Here is a 23082-nt window from a genome sequence, read left to right on the forward strand (position 1 = left end):
CCCCTTGCATAGACCTCCCCGCACTAGCTAAGCCCAGGCTACTGATAGTAAATATTAGTAAATAGCATAGTAAACATCATACTAAATGAACATAGTATCAACAATTCAGAGTATTATTATTTTACATTAATTTTTGTATTGCAGATTTGTCTCACCTTCCGACTTAAAAAAAAGTCTGTCCTGGATGACCAATATAATATCCCACTCAATTTAAGCCATCAGTCTCCATTTAAAAATATTTTTCAATATCTGTCTTTCCACAGGTGTCTCGATATCACCAAAATCAATTGCATGTCCCATCGACAGTTTCAACCTATGAGATATGTTGATGAATTCTTTAGAAACACTAAAATATGAATAAACTTAATTTACAAATAATCACAGCTCGTCTAAATTAGTTGAACACTTTTTATTTAGTCTACAACAGTTAGTTCAAAACCAGGATTCAGCAGAGTTCTGAGAACTCCTACTACATCTGTTCATGCATATTTTCTTTTAAAAAAGTATTTAAAAAATCAGTGCAACACACACAATGTAATATATGAAAGTATATGAAATATGCGAGTATATGAAATACTGTCTATCCTTACTCGCTCTCTTCGATCACTTCGCTATGTCTGGTCCTCCAATTACTCAATAAGATGCTGGGAAACAGAAATATGTTTGTTCTCCATCATTTGCTCAGGTTTTCAGCTCACAGTCCAGTCCATCCATTGCCTTCGTTTCCCTTTTCAAAATGAAACAATCTGGAAGGGCGTGCCCCTTCCAAGTCTCATTAAATTGATTTAATTTATTGCTGTTGATAGCCAAGCATGCTGTGCGATGGAGACAGTTTGGTCTTTTCACCGTTAACTCAAACAAACCTTTGATATGGCGAATTAACTTTCTATCGAAGAGTTTTTGGAATGAACTTTAAACTGTATCGTTTAAAAAAATTATGCGTATAATGAGTAAAATAAATGAACCAGTCATTTACACATGTATTTATTGGAGCATATACATCTTGTACACCACACCCTGCCCTCTTGTAGACAATTCCAGTGTCTGCAAATACATAGTGCCTTCAGAAAGTATTCACACCCCTTGACTTTTTCCACATTTTGCTGTGTTAAAGCTTGAATTTAAAATGGATTAAATTGAGATTGTGTGTCACTGGCCTACACACAATACCCCATAATGTCAAAGTGGAATTATGTTTTTAGAATTTTTTTACAAATGAATTAAAAATGAAAAGCTGAAATGTCTTGAGTCAATAAGTATTCAACTGTTTGGTATGGCAAGCCTAAATAAGTTCAGGAATAAACATTTGCTTAACAAGCCACATAATAAGCTGCTGGATTCACTCTGTGTACAATAATAGTGGTTAATATGATTTTTGAATGACCACTTAATCTCTTTACCCCACACATACAATTATCTGTAAGGTCCCTCAGTTGAGCAGTGAATTTCAAACAGATTCAACCACAAAGACCAGGTAGGTTTTCCAATGCCTCGCAAAGAGGGGCACTTTTTGGTAGATGGATAAAAAAAATTAAAAAGCAGACATTGAATATCCCTTTGAGCATGGTGAAGTTTTTAATTACACTATGGATGGTGCATCAATACACTCAGTCACTCCTGAGTGGTGCAGCGGTCTAAGGCACTGCATCTCAGTGCTAGAGGCATCACTACAGACCTTGGTTTGATCCCAGACTGTATCACAACCGACCGTTATTGGGAGTCCCATTGGGGCGGCGCGCAATTGGGGCTCAGTGCGTGCTGAGCTCAGTGTTCTTAACGGACTTGCCTAGTTAAATAAAAGTTAAATTTTTAAAAAGATACAGGTGTCCTTCCTAACTCAATTTACTGGATCGGAAGGAAACTGCTCAGGGTTTTCACCGTGAGACTAATGGTGACTTTAAGAGAGTTTAATGGCTGTGATAGGAGAAAACTGAGGATGGATCGAACACATTGTAGTTACTAAGCTAAATGACAGAATGAAAAGAAGGAAGCCTGTACAGAATACAAATAATCCAAAACATGCACTTTAAAAAAATCTGATTGAATCAAGCCCTAAGTACGGACACATCTCTCAACATGCTCACAACCCGCCAAATACAGTATTTGAGTAGAATTTGACTTGCACCATTTTTTTCCTGTATCCAAATGTTTATAATTTGGATCCAATTGCATGTTGTGAGCATGTTGAGAAATGTGTCCGCTATTAGGGCTTTAAAAAAAACACATGTATTAACCCCTCCACCACCACCCCTCTTTGGAGGAGAAATAAAACTTTTTTTTTTACAGCTTTTCTGCTACATATACATACATTTTACATATACATACAAATCCAACACAACACATCACTGAGTACCACCATATTTTCAAGCATGGTGTTGGCTGCATCATGTTATGGGTATGCTTGTCATCAGAAAGGACTAGAGTTTTTTAGGATACACATTTAATTATCAATAATATAATATAATATTTGCAAACATGTCTAAAAACATGTTTTCACTTTGCCATTAGGGGGTATTGTGTGTAGATGGGTGAGAAAAATAATAAATTTAATCCAACAACAAAATGTGGAATTAGTCAAGGTGTATGAATACTTTCTGAAACTGTACATCTACACCTACTAAAACCTATATTAGTCACAAAATCATCTTTCTTTCTGCTTATACAGAATCTGGTGTCAACCACTTCTCTATTGCAGGCACAGGCTCTGTGAAACATAGTGTTTTCCCTGTTGATTCTGAGCATGCAGACCTAGCTGAAGTGACTAAGAATGAGCTCCTGGCGGATTCAGACTGCCTCAGAGTCCACAGCCTCTGGCTTTCAACTGCCGTCGTCTGACTGGCCTGGTATATCAGTCCTCTCAAACGTCCAGGCATCCAAGCCTGATTGCAATGACACGTTGTGCAAGACACAGCAGGCCAGAATGATGTGAGAGCACTTCTCAGGTGAGTACTGAAGGTAGCCTTTGCACCCATCCAGGCAACGGAAACGAGTTTGAATGGCCCTGAACGTGCGGCCCACCATCTCATGAGTGGCAGTGTGAGCCAGGTTGTATCGAAAGTCTGCTGAAGTTTCTGTGTACTAGACAGGTGTCATCAGCCATTTCTTTAAAGAATAGTGGCAGTCTCCTACAAGAAAAGGCATGGCTAGGTTAGACATTATGAAAGAGGGAAGCTTGAAGAGCAAGACAATAATACAAAATAAAAAAGTATTTTCAACAATGGAAGTTTAAAATGGAGGATTATCAGCTATATTACCTAATAACCAGCCTTTGTGATTTTCCTGCTCTTCCAATTCCTTGTACACTGAAGACTCTTGAAATATGCAGTTATCCTGTAAACTGCCAGGCCAGTTAGTCTCTGCACTGAGCAAAAGTCCCCTGGCACCACACACAAGTTGACAGTTTATTGAATGGAAGCCTTTCTTATTGACAGATGAAGAATCATCTGCATTGGGTGCCTTAATGGCTATATGGGCACAGTCTACAACCCCCATGACGTTAGGTAATTCCTGCTACCCTGAAAAACTCCTCTTTGGACTGCTGTTTTGTGGCTTCCTCTCTCATGAATCCTATGCACTCTGGAGCTTTCTCAACCAGTGCCTTGGTTGCATTTGTCACACAGCGACTCATGGAAGCCTGGCTAATTCCAATGGCATCTCCCATCCTCGTCTGGAAGGATCCTGAGGTATAGAATCCTAAAGTGTCACGCAGTAGCTTCACCAGGTAGTAGATGAAATCTCGAGGGAATCCAAATGTTGTTAATAGGAACTCATCTGAAACAGTCTCTATATCAAACCTGTCGAGAGTTTTATGTCCACGACCATGGAGCAGCAGGTCACAATCCAGAATGGCTATTTGTTATGCAATTTCGTTAGCCATTTCGTTATGGAAATTCTGTAGGGGGGGAGAGAGGAAGGCATTGTTGAATGCATCAAAACAGAGACTTGTGTTTTCAGCATGTTCTGTTTCTTTCAATATTATGTTCTGGTCTGATATGCTTAATCTCTAACCAAATGTCCAGTTAGATAAATCAGAGATAGTCTCTACTAGATATAAAGATGATCGGTGTTCTATGTTGTATAGCTAGCTAGCATTAAGGCTTGCGGCTAGCCTAGCAATTTCCTTATCAGACATTTAGTTGGGAACAGTGAACCAGAGTCACCCAAGATGGTGTTAACTTAGAATAATACGAACTATAAATATCATTCATTAGTAAAAAAAAACATTTTAAAAACACGTCGAATTTGAACCTTACCGGCGTTTGTTGTTATTGTCGTTGTGACTCTTCTGCGCATGTCACTTTTCTGATATCTAGCAAAAATATGTGAGACGCAGTTTCGAGTTTAAAACAAACAAATTAACGTAATTATTGTTTTCAAAACAACTTGTACTGTGTTTTTATTGATATTAAAACACTGAAATGACGATAGATGGGATTTTGCACATTTTATAGACCACAGCGTTGGAGATGAAAGTGCTTCTCAAAATACAACTCTTTCGAGACACGTCATACCCCCAAAGAAAATAAACAAGAAATGGGCCAGGTGGTCAAGGCTGGTGTCCAAATAACATAATGCGACGGTGTAACTTAGCCAATATAAGAATATATATCATTTAGACATATAGGTAACCAGAACTACGTTTTTCCGTACGCTATCAGCGCAACATTGAAATTACATGTGCATTTCTGATGTGATGAGCTAAGTACGTGCATGCTAGCTAGCTATGTTGCTAAACGCGGTAATTAGCCATGCTATCAAATTAATTATCTAGATAGCTACCACCAATCTTGCATATTTTCTTGTCATTGACAGCCAATATGTTTTAGTCAAGTATTACCTAGCTAGAGTCGAACTGTCGAGCTCGCTGTTTTTAGTCAACACACACAAGCTTAATGTGGACACTGGAGTTCTTAGCTAAGATGACTATAGAATGGGGCTAGACAAAATCTAGCATTGTTTTGACAGACACGCAATTGATATAGCCTGCCAACAGTTAGATTAATGTGGCTGTCCTTGCTCACCAGACTGTGTTTTTACATTACAAGGGCATTCCATGATGGACAGTGATCTAAGTCCTCAGGATAAAAAAGACTTGGACAAGTTCATAAAGTTTTTCGCTTTGAAGGTACTATCTTTAATTATGCACAATATTGCCACAATTAGATTATCAAGCACTTTCTATAGTATTCCTGAGTTGATTAATTCACTGAGGTTAATAATTTCCTAATTTGTCATCAGACAGTACAGGTGATAGTCCAAGCTCGACTTGGGGAAAAAGTATGCACACGCTCCTTGTCTTCACCTACTGGCTCTGATTGGGTATGTCACAATTCATTCTTGTTCTCTCAACTCATTAATTTACCGGTGCCATTTTTTTCCCCTGAAAGAGTTGTAGATTCAAGTCTCATTAAACTAAATTATTTTCACCAGTTCAACCTGGCAATCAAAGATATCCCAGAAGTTACACATGAGTCAAAGAAAGCTCTGGCCGGGCAGCTTCCTGGCATCGAACGGTCCATGTGTGTTGAGATCTCCCTCAAAACCTCAGAGGTAAGATAGCACAGACTGGTGTCACAGACAGTTCTTGAGACCAGTGGTCTGGATCATTGGGCATTTGTTTGTCAATAAGTCCAAGTGACTGTAAAGGTTAGAAAAACATCATGTCTTTGTCATATTTTCCAGGGAGACTCGATGGAATTGGAGACATGGTGTCTCGAAATGAACGAGAAGTAAGTAAATGAGGATAAGTTTAGCATTTTCTTATTTTTGTGCCCCGGGTTTTGTAGTTGCTTTTTACATTTCATGGAGCGTAACACTCATTGTAAAATGTATGATTCTTTTTTTTGCAGGTGTGACAGAGATATTAAAGTGTCCTACACTGTCTATAACCGCATGTCATTACTGCTCAAGTCACTACTGGCTATCACAAGGGTAACCCCAGCCTACAAACTTTCACGAAAGCAAGGGCACGACTATGTCATACTGTACAGGTTTGTTTGTTTTATGGTATACATATATGTGTTATCATTATTTTGACCAGTATTGCTAATGATGATGTATATCGTGTTAGTAAACAGTCTGACTAATAGATACATTCTTTTGCAGGATATATTTTGGAGAGGTTCAACTTACAGGATTGGGAGAAGGTAACCATGCCTGTTATATTATCTACAGTGCGGTCCATGTGCGTTTGGAAAGTATTCAGACCCCTGGACTTTTCCCACATTTTGTTATGTTACAGCCTTATTATAAAATTGATTACATTGCCCCCCCCTTCATCAATCTACACACAATACCCCATAATGACAAAGCAAAAATAGGTTTTTAGGATTTTTTGCAAATGTATTTAAAAAAACCCTGAAATATCACATTTACATAAGTATTCAGACCATTTACTCAGTACTTTGTTAAAGCACCTTTGGCAACGATTACAGCCTTGAGTCTTCTTGGGTATGACGCTACAAGCTTGGCACACCTATATTTGGGGAGGTTCCCCCATTCTTCTCTGCAGATCCTCTCAAGCTCTGTCAGGTTGGATTGGGAGCGTCGCTGCACAGCTATTTTCAGGTCTCTCCAGAGATATTCGATCAGGTTCAAGTCTGGGCTCTGGCTCGGCCACTCAAGGAAATTCAGAGACTTGTTCCGAAGCCACTCCTACCTTGTCTTGCCTGTGTGCTTAGGGTCGTTGTCCTGTTGGAAAGTGAACCTTCACCCCAGTCTGAGGTCCTATATGCTTTGGAGGATGTTTTCATCAAGGTTCTCTCTGTACTTTGCTCTGTTTATCATTCCCTCAATCCTGACTAGTCTCCTAGTCCCTGCCGCTGAAAAACACCCCACAGCATGATGCTGCCACCACCATGCTTAACCGTAGGCATTCAGGCCAAATAGTTCAATCTTGGTTTCATCAGACCATAGAATATTGTTTCTCATGGTCTGAGAGTCCTTTAGGTGCCTTTTGGTAACTCCAAGAGGGCTGTCATGTGCCATTTACTGAAGAGTGACTTCTGCCTGGCCACTCTACCATAAAAGCCTGATTTGTGGAGTGCTGCAGAGATGGTTGTCCTTCTGGGAGGTTCTCCCATCTTCACAGAGGAAATCTGGAGCTCTGTCAGAGTGACCATCGGGTTCTTGGTCACCTCGCCGACGAAAGCCTTTCTCCCCCGATTGCTCTGTTTGGCCGGGCCGCCAGCTCTAGGAAGAGTCTTGGTGGTTCCAAACTTCTTTCATTTAAGAATGATGGAGGTCACTGTTCTTGGCGACCTTCAATGTAGCAGAAATTCTTTGGTACCCTTCCCCAGATTTTTTGGTACACTTCCCTCGACACAATCCTGTCTCAGTGCTCTATGGACAATTCCTTCGACCTCATCGCTTAATTTTTGCTCTGACATGCACTGTCAACTTTGGGCCCTTATATAGACAGGTGTGTGCCTTTCCAAATCATGTCCAATCAATTGAATTTACCACCGGTGGGCTCCAAACAAGTTGCCAAAACATCTCAAGGATGATCAATGGAAACAGGATGCACCCGAGTTCAATTTCAAGTCTCATAAATCAAATCAAATTTATTTATATAGCCCTTCATACATCAGCTGATATCTCAAAGTGCTGTACAGAAACCCAGCCTAAAACCCCAAACAGCAAGCAATGCAGGTGTAGAAGCACGGTGGCTAGGAAAAACTCCCTAGAAAGGCCAAAACCTAGGAAGAAACCTAGAGAGGAACCAGGCTATGTGGGGTGGCCAGTCCTCTTCTGGCTGTGCCGGGTGGAGATTATAACAGAACATGGCCAAGATGTTCAAATGTTCATAAATGACCAGCATGGTCGTATAATAATAAGGCAGAACAGTTGAAACTGGAGCAGCAGCACGGTCAGGTGGACTGGGGACAGCAAGGAGTCATCATGTCAGGTAGTCCTGGGGCATGGTCCTAGGGCTCAGGTCCTCCGAGAGAGAGAAAGAGAGAATTAGAGAACGCACACTTAGATTCACACAGGACACCGAATAGGACAGGAGAGGTACTCCAGATATAACAAACTGACCCCAGCCCCCAGACACATTAACTACTGCAGCATAAATACTGGAGGCTGAGACAGGAGGGGTCAGGAGACACTGGCCCCATCCGAGGACACCCCCAGACAGGGCCAAACAGGAAGGATATAACCCCACCCATTTTGCCAAAGCACAGCCCCCACACCACTAGAGGGATATCTTCAACCACCAACTTACCATCCTGAGACAAGGCTGAGTATAGCCCACAAAGATCTCCGCCATGGCACAACCCAAGGGGGGGCGCCAACCCAGACAGGATGACCACATCAGTGAATCAACCCACTCAGGTGACGCACCCCTTCCAGGGACGGCATGAGAGAGCCCCAGTAAAGCCAGTGACTCAGCCCCTGTCATAGCATAGGGTCTGAATACTTACCTAAATAAGGTATTTCTGTTCTTTATTATTTCATAAATTTGCAAAGATTTCTAAAAACCTGTTTTTGCTTTGTCATTATGGGGTATTGTGTGTAGATTGATGAGGGGAAAACAATTATTTAATCCATTTTGGAATAAGGCTGTAACATGATAACGTGGAAATAGTCAAGGGCTCTGAATACTTTCTGAACGCACTGTACATATTTTGTCGGTTGTTTGGGTCTTTGGAAGTGTTGTGTAGGGCAGGGCTGTGAAGATTCTGATATTTCTTGTTCCTGAATGCTGTTTTTCAGGGTTCCAGACAGTGCGTGTAGGAGTTGTGGGAACTCCTATTGGAACCATCACCTTATCTTGTGCTTACAGGACAAACCTGGCCTTCATGTCCACCAGGTACAGAAACAGAAGTTGTTCACAGCACTGCATGTGCTCACTCAGCGGTCTCAAATGCACTGCCTGTAAAATCTGCCACTATATGTTTTCCCATTTTCTTCCATATCCTCCTTATTCTCCACTGGTTTTATCTATACACTTATTCCTAATTCTATATTCATATTCTCACAGGCAGTTTGAGAGGACGGCTCCGATTATGGGCATAATCATTGACCACTTCGTTGAGCGCCCCTTTGGCAACGTGGGACACATGCATCCATGTATCTACAGGTTGGTTAGCCCGCGCCCAAACACCTATACAGACCCAATACAGATTTGTGCATGCCTATTATTTATGATCATCTTTAATGAAGTTCTAAAATAAAGGATTGTGTAATGATCCGGTCATGTTTGTTTGCCTTCCCTATACTCCAGAGCACCCGGAGAAGATGAAGGAGCATACAATGGGGTGGAGGATTCTCAGGAAGTGTGCACCACGTCCTTCTCCACTTCTCCACCCTCACAAGTACGTATGTCACTGCTTAGCAAAGTCAAACTTTGCAACTGTGCAAATTTCGCAAACGTGTAACTTCATATGTGGTGTCCACGGTGAGATTTGTGACTGTGACTTCACTACCAAAAGGGTCAGGTGTTTTCTTAAGCTATTTTGTCTTGCACCGCGTTTAAATAGATATGCATATTCAAACATTTGACCTATATTGATGACCATACATCCAACTGTTGTGTAGTTGTGTATCTGGTGGTTTGCTATTCTCATACCCAAAGCTCATGTCACAATTCTGGCAGTGGGAAAGCACTGTGTTGGAGACATTACCAAGCCCCCGTACCAAATGGGTCCTCTCCGTTTTTCCGTATAAGTGCTTTCATTTCTTAGCCCCTTTCTCTCCCTCTTTCTGTGCTGTCTGTGTAGTGCGTGTTCACTGTACGTAAGGCACATTTAAAGACCCCTAAACCTGCAGTGATGGAAACTCTGAAATGACCCATGATGGGCCTGTCCTTCTCACACCAAGTGAGTCTTGTGTGTGTGGGCATGTATCTCACTCACTCACAATGCCTGAGGTGTTCCAGGACTATTTGGCCTGTCTTCTGATACCTCTTTAAAAGTAATAGAAGTATAGAACGCTTAAAAGCAAATCAATGAAGCAATCAAATGGGACATCTCTTTATCCCTTACATTAGGGTGTCCAATCAAAAAACACATCTTTTGACCCAATGGGTAAAATAATATGTTTGTTGTGTAGATACTCCTCTAATAAAACCAATGGTCCTGACCTCATCTCTCTATAATAATCAGTTCAAAAGTTATCGGTGTTGTTAACCCTTGTAGAATGGACTAAAACAATGGAGGCCAGAACACAAAAAAGTGGTAAAAAAATCAGGACAATTGCATCGAGTCAGCATCGAGTCAGGTTTTGTGCAAGAAATAAGGCTACTGTGGCTACCTTGCAGGCTCGCTTTCCCATTGAACTCATCTTTCTTCAAATCTGCAGGACATAAAACAATATAGATGTAAGATGGACACCGATTTTGAGACATGACATGTAGAATTTTCATATTTTAGTATACCCTTTTCATATTCATTTGAAATTCCTGTTATTTTTTTTGAAGATTTCTCACAAAAACAAGCGTATCTCTGAAATGTCAACGGGGCACTGAGCGTTTTTCCAAGCTTTTCTTTTCCCAAAGCCTTTTATATTTAATTCAGCTCGTGTCGGGCTAATTGTGCTTTTTGCCACCCACGGAAACAACTTTGAAAGACAAGGACCACAAAATGTACAAAAGTTGTTACGAGAAACCTTCCATCGCTAGGTCAACAGAGCTCTGTGTGTATTATCGTATGTATAATGTTAAGAAATCCAACATTTTGTATGTAATGTTAACGATATGTTAGAGAGACTCCGCTGAACGATTCAGAACATGAATAATCATATTTGTCTTGGTAAAAAGGTATTTTATAACCTGCGGAAGTGCTTATGTAATTGACTACATTATCTACGGACTGCCCTAGGATTCCTAACCTTAATCCTTTCCACATGGTTACATTGGTTTGCTGACGAGGATTCCTTAACAAGTAGTTAGTCATCACATAAATATGTTTAATAGATTATCACGTTCATTGTCAGGGTAAGTCAAATCTGCTTAGAAGAGCCGTGCTTAAAACGTTTACCCTGTCCTCTGTAATGCTATAGTTTCTACCTCCTGCTGCCCGCCTCCCATCAGCCCATTTCTCCTCTGTGGATTCATTCATGTTTTAGCTCGCTCTCTTTTCTTTCTTTCTTTTGCTCTTTCTCGCTGTCTCTTTCTCTCTCACTCTCTGTTTCTCTCGCTCTCTCTCGCTGTCTTTCTCACTCTCTGTCTCTGTCACTCTCTTTCTCGCTCTCTCTCTCGCCCTTTCTCTCTCTGTCTCTCTCTTTCTCGCTCTCTCTTTCTCGCCCTCTCTTTCTCGCCCTTTCTCTGTCTCTCTCTGTCTCTCTCTCTTTCTCTCTCTTTCTCGCTCTTTCTCGCTCTCTCTCTTTCTCGCCCTTTCTCTGTCTCTGTCTGTCTCTCATTCTCGCCCTTTCTCTGTCTGTCTGTCTCTCTCTTTCTCGCTCTCTCTTTCTCGCCCTTTCTGTCTCTCTCTGTCTCTCTCTTTCTCTCTTTCTCGCTCTCTCTTTCTCGCCCTTTCTGTCTCTCTCTGTCTGTCTCTCTCTTTCTCGCTCTCTCTCTTTCTCGCCCTTTCTCTGTCTCTGTCTGTCTCTCTTTCTCGCTCTCTCTTTCTCGCCCTTTCTCTGTCTCTCTTTCTCTCTCTTTCTCTCCCTTTCTCTGTCTCTCTGTCTGTCTCTCTTTCTTTCTCGCTCTCTCTTTCTTGCCCTTTCTCTGTCTCTCTCTGTTTGTCTCTCTCTTTCTCTCTCTTTCTCGCTCTCTTTCTTGCCCTTTCTCTGTCTCTCTCTGTTTGTCTCTCTCTTTCTCTCTCTTTCTCGCTCTCTCTCTTTCTCACCCTGTCTCTCTATCTCTCTCTCTCTCTCTCAGCTCTACTGCTCTCGTCTTTCTTATCAGTCTCCTGTGCTTGATGGAGCTGCTGACTTCTGCCACCCCTCTACCTTAAACGCTGCCAACCCACACCAGGTAACCACCCAGGTGTTGAGCTAGTCAAATCACATTTTATTTGTCACATGCTTTGTAAACAATAGTTGTATATTAACAGTGAAATACTTACTTACTGGCCCTTCCCAACAATGCAGAGAGAGGGGGGGAGAAATAGCGAAATTATAGAAAAGTAATAATAAATACACATTGAGTAATGATGACTTGGTTATATACACGAGGTACCAGTGCAGGGGTATGAGGTAAATATGTACATACTGTATAACTAGGAATAAAGTGACTTGGCAACAGGATCAATAGCAAACAGTAGCAGCGGCGTATGTGATGAGTCAAAGTTAGTGCAAAGAGGGTCAGTGCCGATAGTCCAGGTACCTATTTAACTAACTATTTAGCAGTCTCATGGCTTGGGATAGAAGAGGTTCACGGTCCTGTTGGTTCCAGACTTGTTGCATCGGTACAGTCTATGACTTGGGTGGCTCGAGTCTTTGACCATTTGTAGGGCCTTCCTCTGACACCGCCTGGTATAGAGGTCATGGATGACGCCTTGCGGTCGGATGCCAAGCACTCTGCCATACCAGGCGGTGACGCAGCCAGTCAAGATGCTCTAAATGAATAGATTTGAGGGCCAACAAGGGAAACCAAGCTTTGTATAGGTGTTTCAACATGACTCAGCCAGTGCCAACTATGGCCTTTCACATGTCCTATGTAGATGGGAGTTCCAGGGAAGGAGGGCGGCGTACCCCAGCAGGTGCCTGTGCAGCCTTGTCATGGAGCCCAGGCAGAGCATCGACGAGTGTCCTCATGCCCCCCTGCTGATCATGTTCCCGCCACGCCCTCCAGCAGGTAAACCCCAGTCTGCCATGACCCCCCCCTGTGTGACAAAGCGAAGCACCCTGTGTAACTGAGGTGACGCTTGCTTGGGAGAAACCTGTTTGTTACAGCTTTGCCGTGTGATCTTTCAAAGTGGTGAGGACGCAGAGACCTCGTCGAGGAGCGTTGGGGTGAAGAGTGGCTCTCCCTGTGGTTTACTGGAGACCACCTTCACCAGGAAAGTGGGTGCCTTTGTCAACAAGCCAGGCACAAAGGTAGCGACAGCCCTTTTATGTCCTTGTTTAAGTACAAAGCTTAGATATTTATTCCTGGAAGTACCCATTCTTACGAGTAAAGGACATATTACCAGTGAGTGTTATACCCTTGTAATTACTGCAGTATTAATCTATGTCCATTGCAGGTAACCACAGCAAGCCTGGACTTACCATTTGCAGCGTTTGCTCCCAGAGCCTATGACCTCGAGGAAAATGACCCTATGGTAAATAAATTATTCACATAAATAATTGTCAGCCTTAAGTAACTATTTTCTGGGATCTGGTTAGGAGTCATTTTAGTGCAGACTTGGTAATGATATTACCTCTCCTTTATCCAAGGTTCAGCCACCGGAGTCCTCAGCCACGTCCTCTCCCCTGCAGGGCAGTTTGCACTCCCAAGGCTCTGGTGAGAGTGGAGGCCCGGCACAGGACGACTTTGTTATGGTGGACTTTGTAAGTACCCTGCCTTCGGTAACACGGATTGCTCTATTTTGTTTTCCAGAGGAGAACAGAGACTACTACATTTTAGTCAAGGACAGATAGTAACTCAATCAATCTGACCCCATTTCTATGTCGTATCAAATGCTGCTACGAACAAATGTCTGTTTATGTCTGTCAATTGTAGATGTTATCTGCAGAAGAAGAAAACAATCATTTTCTTCATATAGAAATGAGCATTACTTACGTCACTTAGCAGTGGTCATTAATGTGTCTGCATACTAGGTTCGATTTGCTCCTAGCAGAACTCGGGTAGACGAAGTGAATGTCTGTGCCTCACATCCTCCCTTTAAAGACCTTGGCTTGAAAAATTATTTTAAAAAGCAGCAATGGTACTGTTTGTCCCTCTTTAGATGCCGCAGCAGTATTCAAGATTACAGTATACAAGTTTTCGGTCGTAGTCTTGCAATTTTACAACTAACTGAGATTGTGTGGTGCAGTATTTCTCAACTTAAACAATTTGCATGAAAACGAGTCCTCTCTCTCGTTGAATGACATCAAACACTCCATTGAAGAATCCCTACTCTTGACCAGTCACCCACGAAGGAGCGGAGACTTCGGCTACCAAACATCGGCTTGCCTCAGGAACATTTTTTTTGTGTGCATATGTACAGCCGAAATAACCCTTGCCCAAAAGACCAACATTAACAAACTGCCTCAGACAGTTTTTATTTCTGACTTGTATCTGGGCTGTAGAGTGACCATGAGAAATTCAAATCCAAAACATCAAAGGCGAATGCGACAAAGCACATAGCAAAGACCTAATGAAAACCAAAATCGATCAAAGGGAGCTGGCTTTTTAAAGCAACAGAGGGAGAGATGTCAGCTTTGAACATTTTAGATAAACGCTTCTGATGTCGAGAAAATGAAGCTTATGGGAATGAGCGTTCTTAATTCAAATCTCTGACCTCGGACCCCTTATCTTGTGGTTAACAGTTGAGAATTAATTAGGACTATGTTGCTGGGAAGAAAATTTAAAAAAAAACGGAACCTCTGAGAATAATATGTGCTGCTGACCAAAAAATCGTAGGGAGAAGTCTGTTATTAAGGAAGGGGCTGTGACAGTTGTTGCCCTGCACATCTGATTGTGTTCTGTGTGCTCTGTTCTTCAGAAGCCTGCGTTCTCCAAGGATGACCTCCTTCCCATGGACCTTGGCACATTCTACAGAGAGTTCCAGAACCCCCCACAGCTCACCAGCCTCACTATTGATGTCAGTTCTCAGTCCATGGCAGAAGACCTGGTGAGACACACTTCTCTGACTCCCAAAGAGAGATGGTTTCTGTTTTGTTGCCAGGTTGGGGGGTGTTGTCTATGAAGTGGTCCTGTTGGAATTTAAACGGCTGACAGATAGTAGTGAAAGGGGAACATAGTAGTTACCATTATATTATTTACTGTATGTTTGAATGTCTCTTTTCTGTGGTGCTTTTTAGTCTAATAAATCAATATCTTAGTCATTCTATGTTTGTAATGATGTTGTTCATTTTCCCTACAGGACGCTCTTCCTGAAAAACTGGCAGTATACGAGAAGAACATTGATGAATTTGATGCATTTGTGGACACATTGCAGTAGGGACAGAAATGGATCCACTGTCTGCAATGACAAATGATCCCATTTAGTCCATCTGCAAGGTCCTGTTGTCTTTCAAGCTGGTTTGCATTCAGCCTGTGTATGCCTGTTCTTTCTTCTCGTAGTTTAAATTCCATATTGATTTGTAATCCGAATGTTTCTCTTCAAACCTCACTGGTTGATGTATTGTAGAGTAAGAGAGCCTGAACCCAACAACCGAAGACATCTTTAAAAAAGAAAAAAAGTTGCACCGTTTCTTTTCTGACGTGAATAACTGCAACATTTGCTCTAGTGTTGAGCAGACTGTGTCATAATGTAAATACCAGATCCCCTCTCACCTTGCTGTTATAGAGCTTAACACGGAATAATTAAGACGTTCAGTTCATCAAAGCTGTTGTCTAAAGGTCAGGAGGCGTTGTATTATTGCTGTCCCGTGTGACACTGAGAACGCTCATAGCAACTATGGAGCCAGGCGTGGCCATGTTTTAGTAGATGGGAAGAAGCCAAGCTATGTATGGAAATTGATCAATAGTAGTGAATCTATATCCAAGAAACGGCAAACATGCTGTGTAGCTGAATCTGTATGTTGAAAGAGAAGTTCCTGTGGTTGTTTTTTTGTAAATGGGGAGAAGAGTTGTCTTCTGCTTTCCTTCTCTAGATTACCAACTTTAGGCCATACATCACTGTGTGTCACTACAAATGATGTACAGTCACTGCTCACCTCTGAATCACCATATAAAGCAAGCTTCCCTTTTCCCTATCTGTAAAGAGGGTAAACATTATTTGCACTTTCAATGTATTAATCTTAAGTCATCTTGATTTCCCCCAACGCTTTAATATACAGTAGCATGGTCATGTGTAATACATTTGATCTCAAATGGTCTATTTTGTATTATGGGAAAGGAATAAGCCAGAGGCCCTATATATTTCTGATTGTGGTCGTTTGTGATTTATACCAGCACAACACGAGGGATCGTATTCATCGTCCTTGAAGCTTTTAAAATACAATATAGCATCAATACTCTTGTCACATGAGTACGCCCCTCCACACATCTGAATAAATCAAATGAAGGCACTTTTAACCATCACCTTTTATTTATACTTTATATTCACAACATATAAAAAATGATTGCAGTAAAATACTCAACGAGAAATTTCATTTTCACTAGCAACCAGGAAATACTATTATTTGACAATACAGATAAACAGTACAATAAAGGTGGACAAACAGGCACAATTTTTTTAACGAGATATGACTGGAGTTGGTTCCTCGCCTGTTTGTTTCCTTAAGGCACACAGACGCAAAATGGGGTTGTAAAGGCTCTACTAAGCCACTGATCTGCATGTCAATGCAATTGTTTAATTGACATGACCAGGAAGTTTTCATACACCTTAAACAAATTAATTTTAATAAGACAAAACATCGAAGCACAACAGAACTCTTACTTATTCAGTCTTAACATTAGCACGGTTCTCGTTCAGGATATGTTCATTACAAAGTCATTCAGGATTACAAAGCACAGGAGCTGTACCCCCAAAAGTTTGGCCATTGCAAATGGAAAAAATGTTAAGGTAAACTATCTAAATGGAACCATCTTAGTGTTCTCCAAGGCAACCATAATTCTTTGGTTGAGTTGAATTTAGTATTGAACAAAATGCAACGGACGTCAATAAAATGAGCAAAATAAGGCAGAGAAACAGCTCGCCTAACAGTTAACATACAGTAAACAAATGAAATACAGCAGAGCCTGAGAGCCCCCGGGTCTGTAAGTACACAGCATTTCAGTCTATCCATGATTAGAAGCCCTTCTAATACCCCTTACTGACTTTAAGGCTACAGAAAGATATTTTGCCAGCAGTGACACTAGCCATCAGTCTTTACAGAGGGATGTTGATGTTCAAGGAATAGCTGCTGTAAGTAGAGTAATAATACACAAATGAAAGTAGAATATGTGTCATGAAAAGACTGTCCTGCATTGAGTAAGCTAATCAGGCTTAACATGAAATGTAGAAGTTACATGATTAAGAATAGTTTATTTTATAGTTGACCTGTACAAAATGATCAAACGTAATGCAGCAGAAAGGAACAAAGGCTTGCTGGAAATGTTTAAAGGGGATACCAGTATGTTTTGTAAGATGAGTAAACATTTAAAAAGTAAGGTGATATGTGAACCCCCCCCCCAAAAAAACGTAAATACACATGGTTTTATTTAGCTATATACTCTGTAGCTTTACACACAACCATGATTCTTAAACAAGTTGTGGCAAAATATAAACTCCCGATAGAATTTAGAGTACACTGGCTCACTGACTGCAGCGACCGATCATTTATGAAATTCGAAAATGATTTGTTCCAATGCAAATAGGACTTGACATACCAAGTAAATTAATATGAAATATATCCTGCTCCCCAGATACAAAACATTGCATAAATGTTCTCTGAAATCTGTACCATCAAAATAAATATTTGATATGATTCAAACCAGAACAGATGTGAACTGGTTTTGGTTATTCCAATTGTTTTAAAGTACCAAATCATGTACACTGTGTTGAACTTCTCCTGAGTGATAAGATATCTGGCGGAGACATTATAGCCTCCTTCATACCGGACTTCTAACCCGACTTTTGGCATCTTCAATGGTTCGTCTCCCCTGTCTTTTTCCTCTCTCTGTGTCCTCAGTCACAGTCACAATACACACATGCATTTGGCAACACTACTAGGGGACACTGGGAGAGACACAGTTACACTGTACTAGACCAATACAGAGACGGGGTCAGAGATGGGGATTTAAACATGAATGGGGCGTGGTTAGAGATAGCTGTACAGGAGATGTCTTAGGGGGAAAAGACCTCGTAGTGTTGGTCCAACAGAGTTCTGGTGAAGTTATTGATGGGGCCGATGGCACTGAGTGTCATGGCAGCGTCTTGTCCCCATAGTAGGTTGGGTCCGAACACCACTGCCAGGTTGGTGTTGTTCATCTTGTTGATCTCACTCTGTGCGGACACCTACATGGGCAAGCATGCATGTTTGTAGAATATCAATAAGAAAACGACTCACTGGTTAATTTACACAAACTGGTAAGGGCCAGTGTCACCGGGCAGTACTAAATGCCAAGAATGATGCTTATTTAGACAGAACCATAGAACAACAGGCGTCCAAAGACAAAACAGGAATGTTTGCCCGAGCTTCTGATAAGTATTCAGCTGGGGATATGATACGACAGCAAACATACCTGCACCAGGAACTCAATGAGGAACTTCAGGGAGGTATAGTTCTCCTCGGGGAGCATTGCCAGCATGTTCTGGATCGCAGTCACTTTGGCACTGCTGTCAACATCTGAGGAATGAGCATAAAATAGACCCTTAACGTTACGTGGCTATGACTTAGAACTATCCTCTCAGGATTATGACCTACAAAAACAAATTGACAGCTTTAGCAACAAACATAAAAAATATATCCCCATCTACTGTGTGGAGGATAAGAGAGAGTTCCCCAGACTTACTGTGGAAGTTGACAATGTCATTGTAGAGCTGGTATGTGAGGAGGGGCTCTGGTAGTTCTCTGAGGAATGTCTTGAGGATGACAGCTGCCAAGTGAACGTCCTCCATCTGGGAAAAACTCACCTCCTCACCTGCAGCCACAGACACACACAATCACAGAGCCATACAAATCCCACAGCTACAGCCAAAGAGATAAATGAGGTCTACCCAGGGACTTCATGAACTGATTACATGAACGGATATTATTTTTAGACATTCGTTTAAGAGTAATGCGTGCAAATGCTTCACCCGAGTTATATCTGTGCTGAACATCCTTGACGAGCGTCACGTTGGCTGACCGCCGGAATATTCCCTCAATTTCAAGACCTAAGACAGGACAGAAAATGGGGGAAACCATGAAAACAAAAACCTTTTGTAAAACAGAATCAAATAGCAGAATTAGCCTTGTTTTGCAAGTCAAATACTGAATCCATGTCCAGTATCCATGAAATTGTCTAAAAAACTGAACATCAGAACAAAGACTCAAAAGTTTAACCCATCAAGAAAAATGACCACTGGTAAAAATATGCAAGAATGGTGCTTACCTTGTTCCATTAAGAAGGCCACGGTGTCTCGCATCACCAATGGAACTGCTTCGTTGTCAGAACTTCTCGCTCTTAGCCTTGACAAATCAAGGAAAAAACTGAAAATCTTAGAAACATCTTACGTATGTAACGTCAAGGTCGGATATTGAGGAAGTAGAGTCAAATAAAAAACAGCCCTCATCCAACTACCTACATTGGCAAGGAGACTCCAAACTGTTGATTGGGTAGTGGTGGACTGCGAGGGGGGGACATCTGGGCCTGAACTGATGGTTTCAGTGAGGCTCTGATTTTTTCATCATAGCTAACGGTTTGGGTGTGAAAAAGCAAAGTAAATGCACTTAAACTAGTCAGATATCACAAATAGACATCCTTTACGCAAGCGTGACCAATTCATTGGCAATGTTGAGATACAGTAGTTACATGAAACGTGTGTAAAAATGTTCTTACTCTCGCACCCGGGTGGGTATCACTAGCTGCTCACACTTAACAACGTCCTCCAGTTCACTCAGGTAGTTGATGTAGTTGATCTTTCGTCCAAACTTGAAGCTAGACAAGAAAGGAGACTCCATCACACATGGCAAACACTTTACAGTTGAAAGGAATAAAGAGCATCTCCTGGTGCTAGAATGCTAACCTGATGAGAGGCTTGAAGAGGATGAGAAGAGTCTTGATGAAGATGGTGGGGTGGACAATGTACAGTGCCTTGATGTTCTTCTTGTACCTGAAGAAAGCAGAGCAGTCAGCAAAAGTCAACTTGAATCGGTTCACTTGAGAAGTCAAGCCATAAGTACAAATAAAGCACATGGTACTTTTCATAGACATAAATATGGGTGAGGGCAAAGTCCACTTCCTCTTTGGCTTTAGTTTTCAGAACTCGAGTGAAATGGAGTGCATCATCATTCATATGTGAAAAAACGATCAAAATGTGCTTTGCGACTATGGTCTCCAGTGTCTGGCTGGAGGTAGGGTGGGACTCACTTCCGGTCAAATTCTCTGTAGGCGTCTCTCAGCCAGCTGAGAGATGGCTTGTTCTCACTGGTGAGGCCATTATGGAAGTAGATGAGGGTGTAGTCACTCTCAACATACTGGTCTAGGGTAGCCTTCAGGTACCTGGATGATAGTTGAGAAGTCAATCCATATCACTTATGAAAACACAACGACTACCGACTTGACTAGCAGCGGGGGAATCAAAGCACAACAAGAAGCTATTTATTAGACATATGGCAGGATGAAAATGTCTCAGTAATCTCAAAACAACAACACCCACATCAGTAGCTTGTGGTGGTCCAGTTCGTGGTGGGGGGGCATCCGACAGGCGTTGAAGACAATCACCTTCCTGCCAAAGTTATCATCACCTTGACAGCAGAGTGAGAGAGGAAACAGTGTCAACTGGATTCAAGACTGAACAGGAAATCGAGGTCAGATAAGCTACACATGTAGAGACAAAGTTCTTACCTGCTACTTCGACAATCTGATGCCTGGCAATATCATAGTATGGGTGGTCCCAGGATAGGTGTGACCCCTCCCCCAACCGCTTGGATATGTTTGTCTCTGTTGACAGGAAAGGGGACACATTCAACCTCGTCACGTGTATCTCACTAGCTCATATCTTCGAGGGCAGAGTGCTCAGAATTTCACAACTCAATGTTTCGGCTCTGCCCCGTCACAGACAGTACTCTGCCCCGTCACAGACGAGTAACAAAAGGCTCACCGCATTGGGCTGTGAATAAGGCTCTCTTTTACTCTTCCCTTGGACAAATGACAGATTTACATAAAGCTACACGATTTTTAAGGAAATAACAGTGATAGCCCTAAAACAACGTTCCATTTCTAAAAACTCAGCGGATCTTACAACAGGCTGATTATTATCATATTACAAGGGCCAACATTTTGCCAGGAATATGGCGTTTTAAAACAGTGATCTCACGATTTTGTTTTACTCAAAGGATTAGGTGGCTTATAGAACAATAGAAATTCTTTACGCAATTCTCAAATTTCAGCAAGTTATTTTTTATTTTTTTGCATTGTTACCCAACTGTCCACATCTGACAGCACAGAGAGGTCCAGCTGTCCTTCTAATAGCCTTTAGGTTCTTACCAGACTTGCTCATACTGGAGTCATCTGGGGGCCACAGCTTGTCCCCCATTGGAGACAGTTTGAGCTGGTCCAGGGCATTGCTGGGGGGATCATCTACACCAAGGTCATCATTGAGGTCAACCAGAAGGTCTGAAGACATGGTGGTGAACTATGAGACTCCACACGGAACAAAATCTGGTCAGGTGCTCAGCCAGCCTCCTGTCACAGAAACAAGTGTGTTCATCAACATCCATCCATAATGCATCTAATGCAATGAGATAAGGTGCTATCTCAGCAGTGGGATCACTTTCAGGATCTTTTTTTGCGTCTTCCTCAGAGTCCCTTCCCTATAGCTTAACTTAGACAAATAAAACAGCTAACAAGTGCTTAACAGGCACAGATGCAAATTTTTTAAAGATGCCTTTTCTATTGTGCTTTGTGGTAAATTATCACTGCTATAATGGACCCTAGGCACACAAAAAAAACATACCCTAAAAAATACCCTAAAAAAACATACCCAAGGCACACAAAAAAAAACATACATACACTCTTTTCAAAGTCCAACCTAAATGAAAAATAGATCAGTCCTAATTCACATCTGCAATCAGGTTAGCATTTGGTAATAATTTGAGGAGATGTCTGTGCAATGAAGCAACAGTTGATTGGCTGGTTTGTTTGTGGAAGTTCTACACATTTCACACACACACATTTTGGTATGAAATGACCCAATTTATCTTACAACACCACAGGGGCTGTGTTTGAAGAAGCAGCCTTTTTGTGTTACCCATTCTTCGTTTTGTGGGAAGGCTCAAATACAGTCCTCCCCAGCTATGAGATGCAATATGCTGACATTTTGGTTCTTTAAAATATCACGACTGGAGTCAGAAACACATTAATGTATGCGCAGTCCACGTGAGGAGAACTGCATTCAGGGAAAGTGCAATAATTGTATACATCTATAGTAGATAAACTAGCCAAAATATGGTATATTGCGAAACACTGCAACTGCCATATAGTTTAGCTACCGAAATAAGGTGATTCGTGTCTTAGCTAACATTAGCTGTTTCTCTATCTAACGTTACCCAAAACAAGGCTGCAATTTGTCCCGACTCCTCTAGTTAACTAGTTAGCTATTTAACGTATATATATATATATATATATATATATATAAAATAAAAACGTTAGCTAACGCCGGACGGTAACGTTACAGTAGTAGGTAACCTAGCTACTCAATGTTTTACAAATGTCGATAGATTAAAACAAACGTTAGCTAGCTAACGCGTCAACTACCAGCAGCAGCTAACCTGTTTAACGGTGGTTAGCTAGCTACTTAACAATAGTTTAGCTAACAGCTAGCTACCTTGTCAGCTAGCACGGTACAGTACGTTACCATTCGCCTCGGCTGGTTAGGCTAACGTTAACTATCTAACGAGGCTAATCCTCGGTTATATGAGGCTAATCCAAATGAGCTCGTCTCACGTTTATGTCCTAGCTAGCTATAGAACACGCAAAATACATTGATTAATTCAAACCTAAATCATTAAATTGGTGGATTTACCGTAAAAGCTGTGAAATTGATCCCCGCTGAAAGGCTTGCTATAAGTTGTTATCTCGCTAGGCTACCAACGTTAGCTAGGTCAGTGACAGCTGCTTGCTTCACAAGTCACAGACATCCGGTTTTCGTTCCGTGGGTGAGAGCTCTCCTTGTCTAGGACCCCACTATTTCTGGCCCACGAAACGAGACGGGCAAAGTGCTGTGCGAACTAGGCTTAGCTTTGATTAATGATAGCAGGATCCAAACTTCCTGTCTGATAGCTCTCCAGCGGTGCTTGCTTTTACTTCATCATTAGTTCTGTATCAAAACAATGTATGGA

General features: G+C 41.6%; 2 protein-coding genes and 1 long non-coding RNA gene across 5 annotated transcripts; 1 reads left to right on the forward strand and 2 right to left on the reverse strand.

Moving 5' to 3' along the window:
• Positions 1-1205: 1205 nt before the first annotated feature.
• LOC112232257 lies at positions 1206-4406 on the reverse strand. The gene is made up of 3 exons (XR_002950620.2): positions 4254-4406; positions 3255-3892; positions 1206-3125 (listed from the first exon to the last, which is right to left on the reverse strand). It is a non-coding gene; the product is annotated as an uncharacterized LOC112232257 (long non-coding RNA).
• An 87-nt stretch (positions 4407-4493) lies between these two features.
• On the forward strand, positions 4494-15810 carry LOC112232254 (autophagy-related protein 13). Of its 3 annotated transcripts, none has more exons than XM_024399088.2 (17): positions 4494-4624; positions 5046-5125; positions 5239-5319; positions 5431-5550; positions 5683-5729; positions 5850-5990; positions 6106-6146; positions 8716-8812; positions 8984-9082; positions 9227-9317; positions 11822-11917; positions 12606-12739; positions 12861-12981; positions 13128-13205; positions 13321-13434; positions 14592-14720; positions 14973-15810. In XM_024399088.2, the coding sequence occupies exons 2-17, from the start codon at positions 5054-5056 to the stop codon at positions 15048-15050; spliced, it is 1539 nt and encodes a 512-aa protein (XP_024254856.1). In that variant the 5' UTR covers positions 4494-4624; positions 5046-5053; the 3' UTR covers positions 15051-15810. The 3 variants fall into 3 exon arrangements, with proteins under 3 accessions (XP_024254856.1, XP_024254858.1, XP_024254857.1); XM_024399089.2 differs by having other exon boundaries at positions 4524-4702; XM_024399090.2 differs by lacking the exon at positions 11822-11917 and having other exon boundaries at positions 4495-4624.
• A 310-nt stretch (positions 15811-16120) lies between these two features.
• Positions 16121-23024, reverse strand: LOC112263508 (rho GTPase-activating protein 1). Its single transcript, XM_024439888.2, has 13 exons — positions 22767-23024; positions 21230-21427; positions 20588-20683; positions 20400-20487; positions 20111-20242; positions 19767-19853; positions 19580-19678; positions 19326-19433; positions 19133-19209; positions 18837-18914; positions 18551-18679; positions 18281-18384; positions 16121-18053 (listed from the first exon to the last, which is right to left on the reverse strand). The coding sequence occupies exons 2-13, from the start codon at positions 21366-21368 to the stop codon at positions 17883-17885; spliced, it is 1308 nt and encodes a 435-aa protein (XP_024295656.1). The 5' UTR covers positions 21369-21427; positions 22767-23024; the 3' UTR covers positions 16121-17882.
• Positions 23025-23082: the final 58 nt, after the last annotated feature.

The sequence above is a fragment of the Oncorhynchus tshawytscha genome, linkage group LG12, assembly GCF_018296145.1.
Source record: "Oncorhynchus tshawytscha isolate Ot180627B linkage group LG12, Otsh_v2.0, whole genome shotgun sequence".
Taxonomy (NCBI): Eukaryota; Metazoa; Chordata; class Actinopteri; order Salmoniformes; family Salmonidae; genus Oncorhynchus; species Oncorhynchus tshawytscha.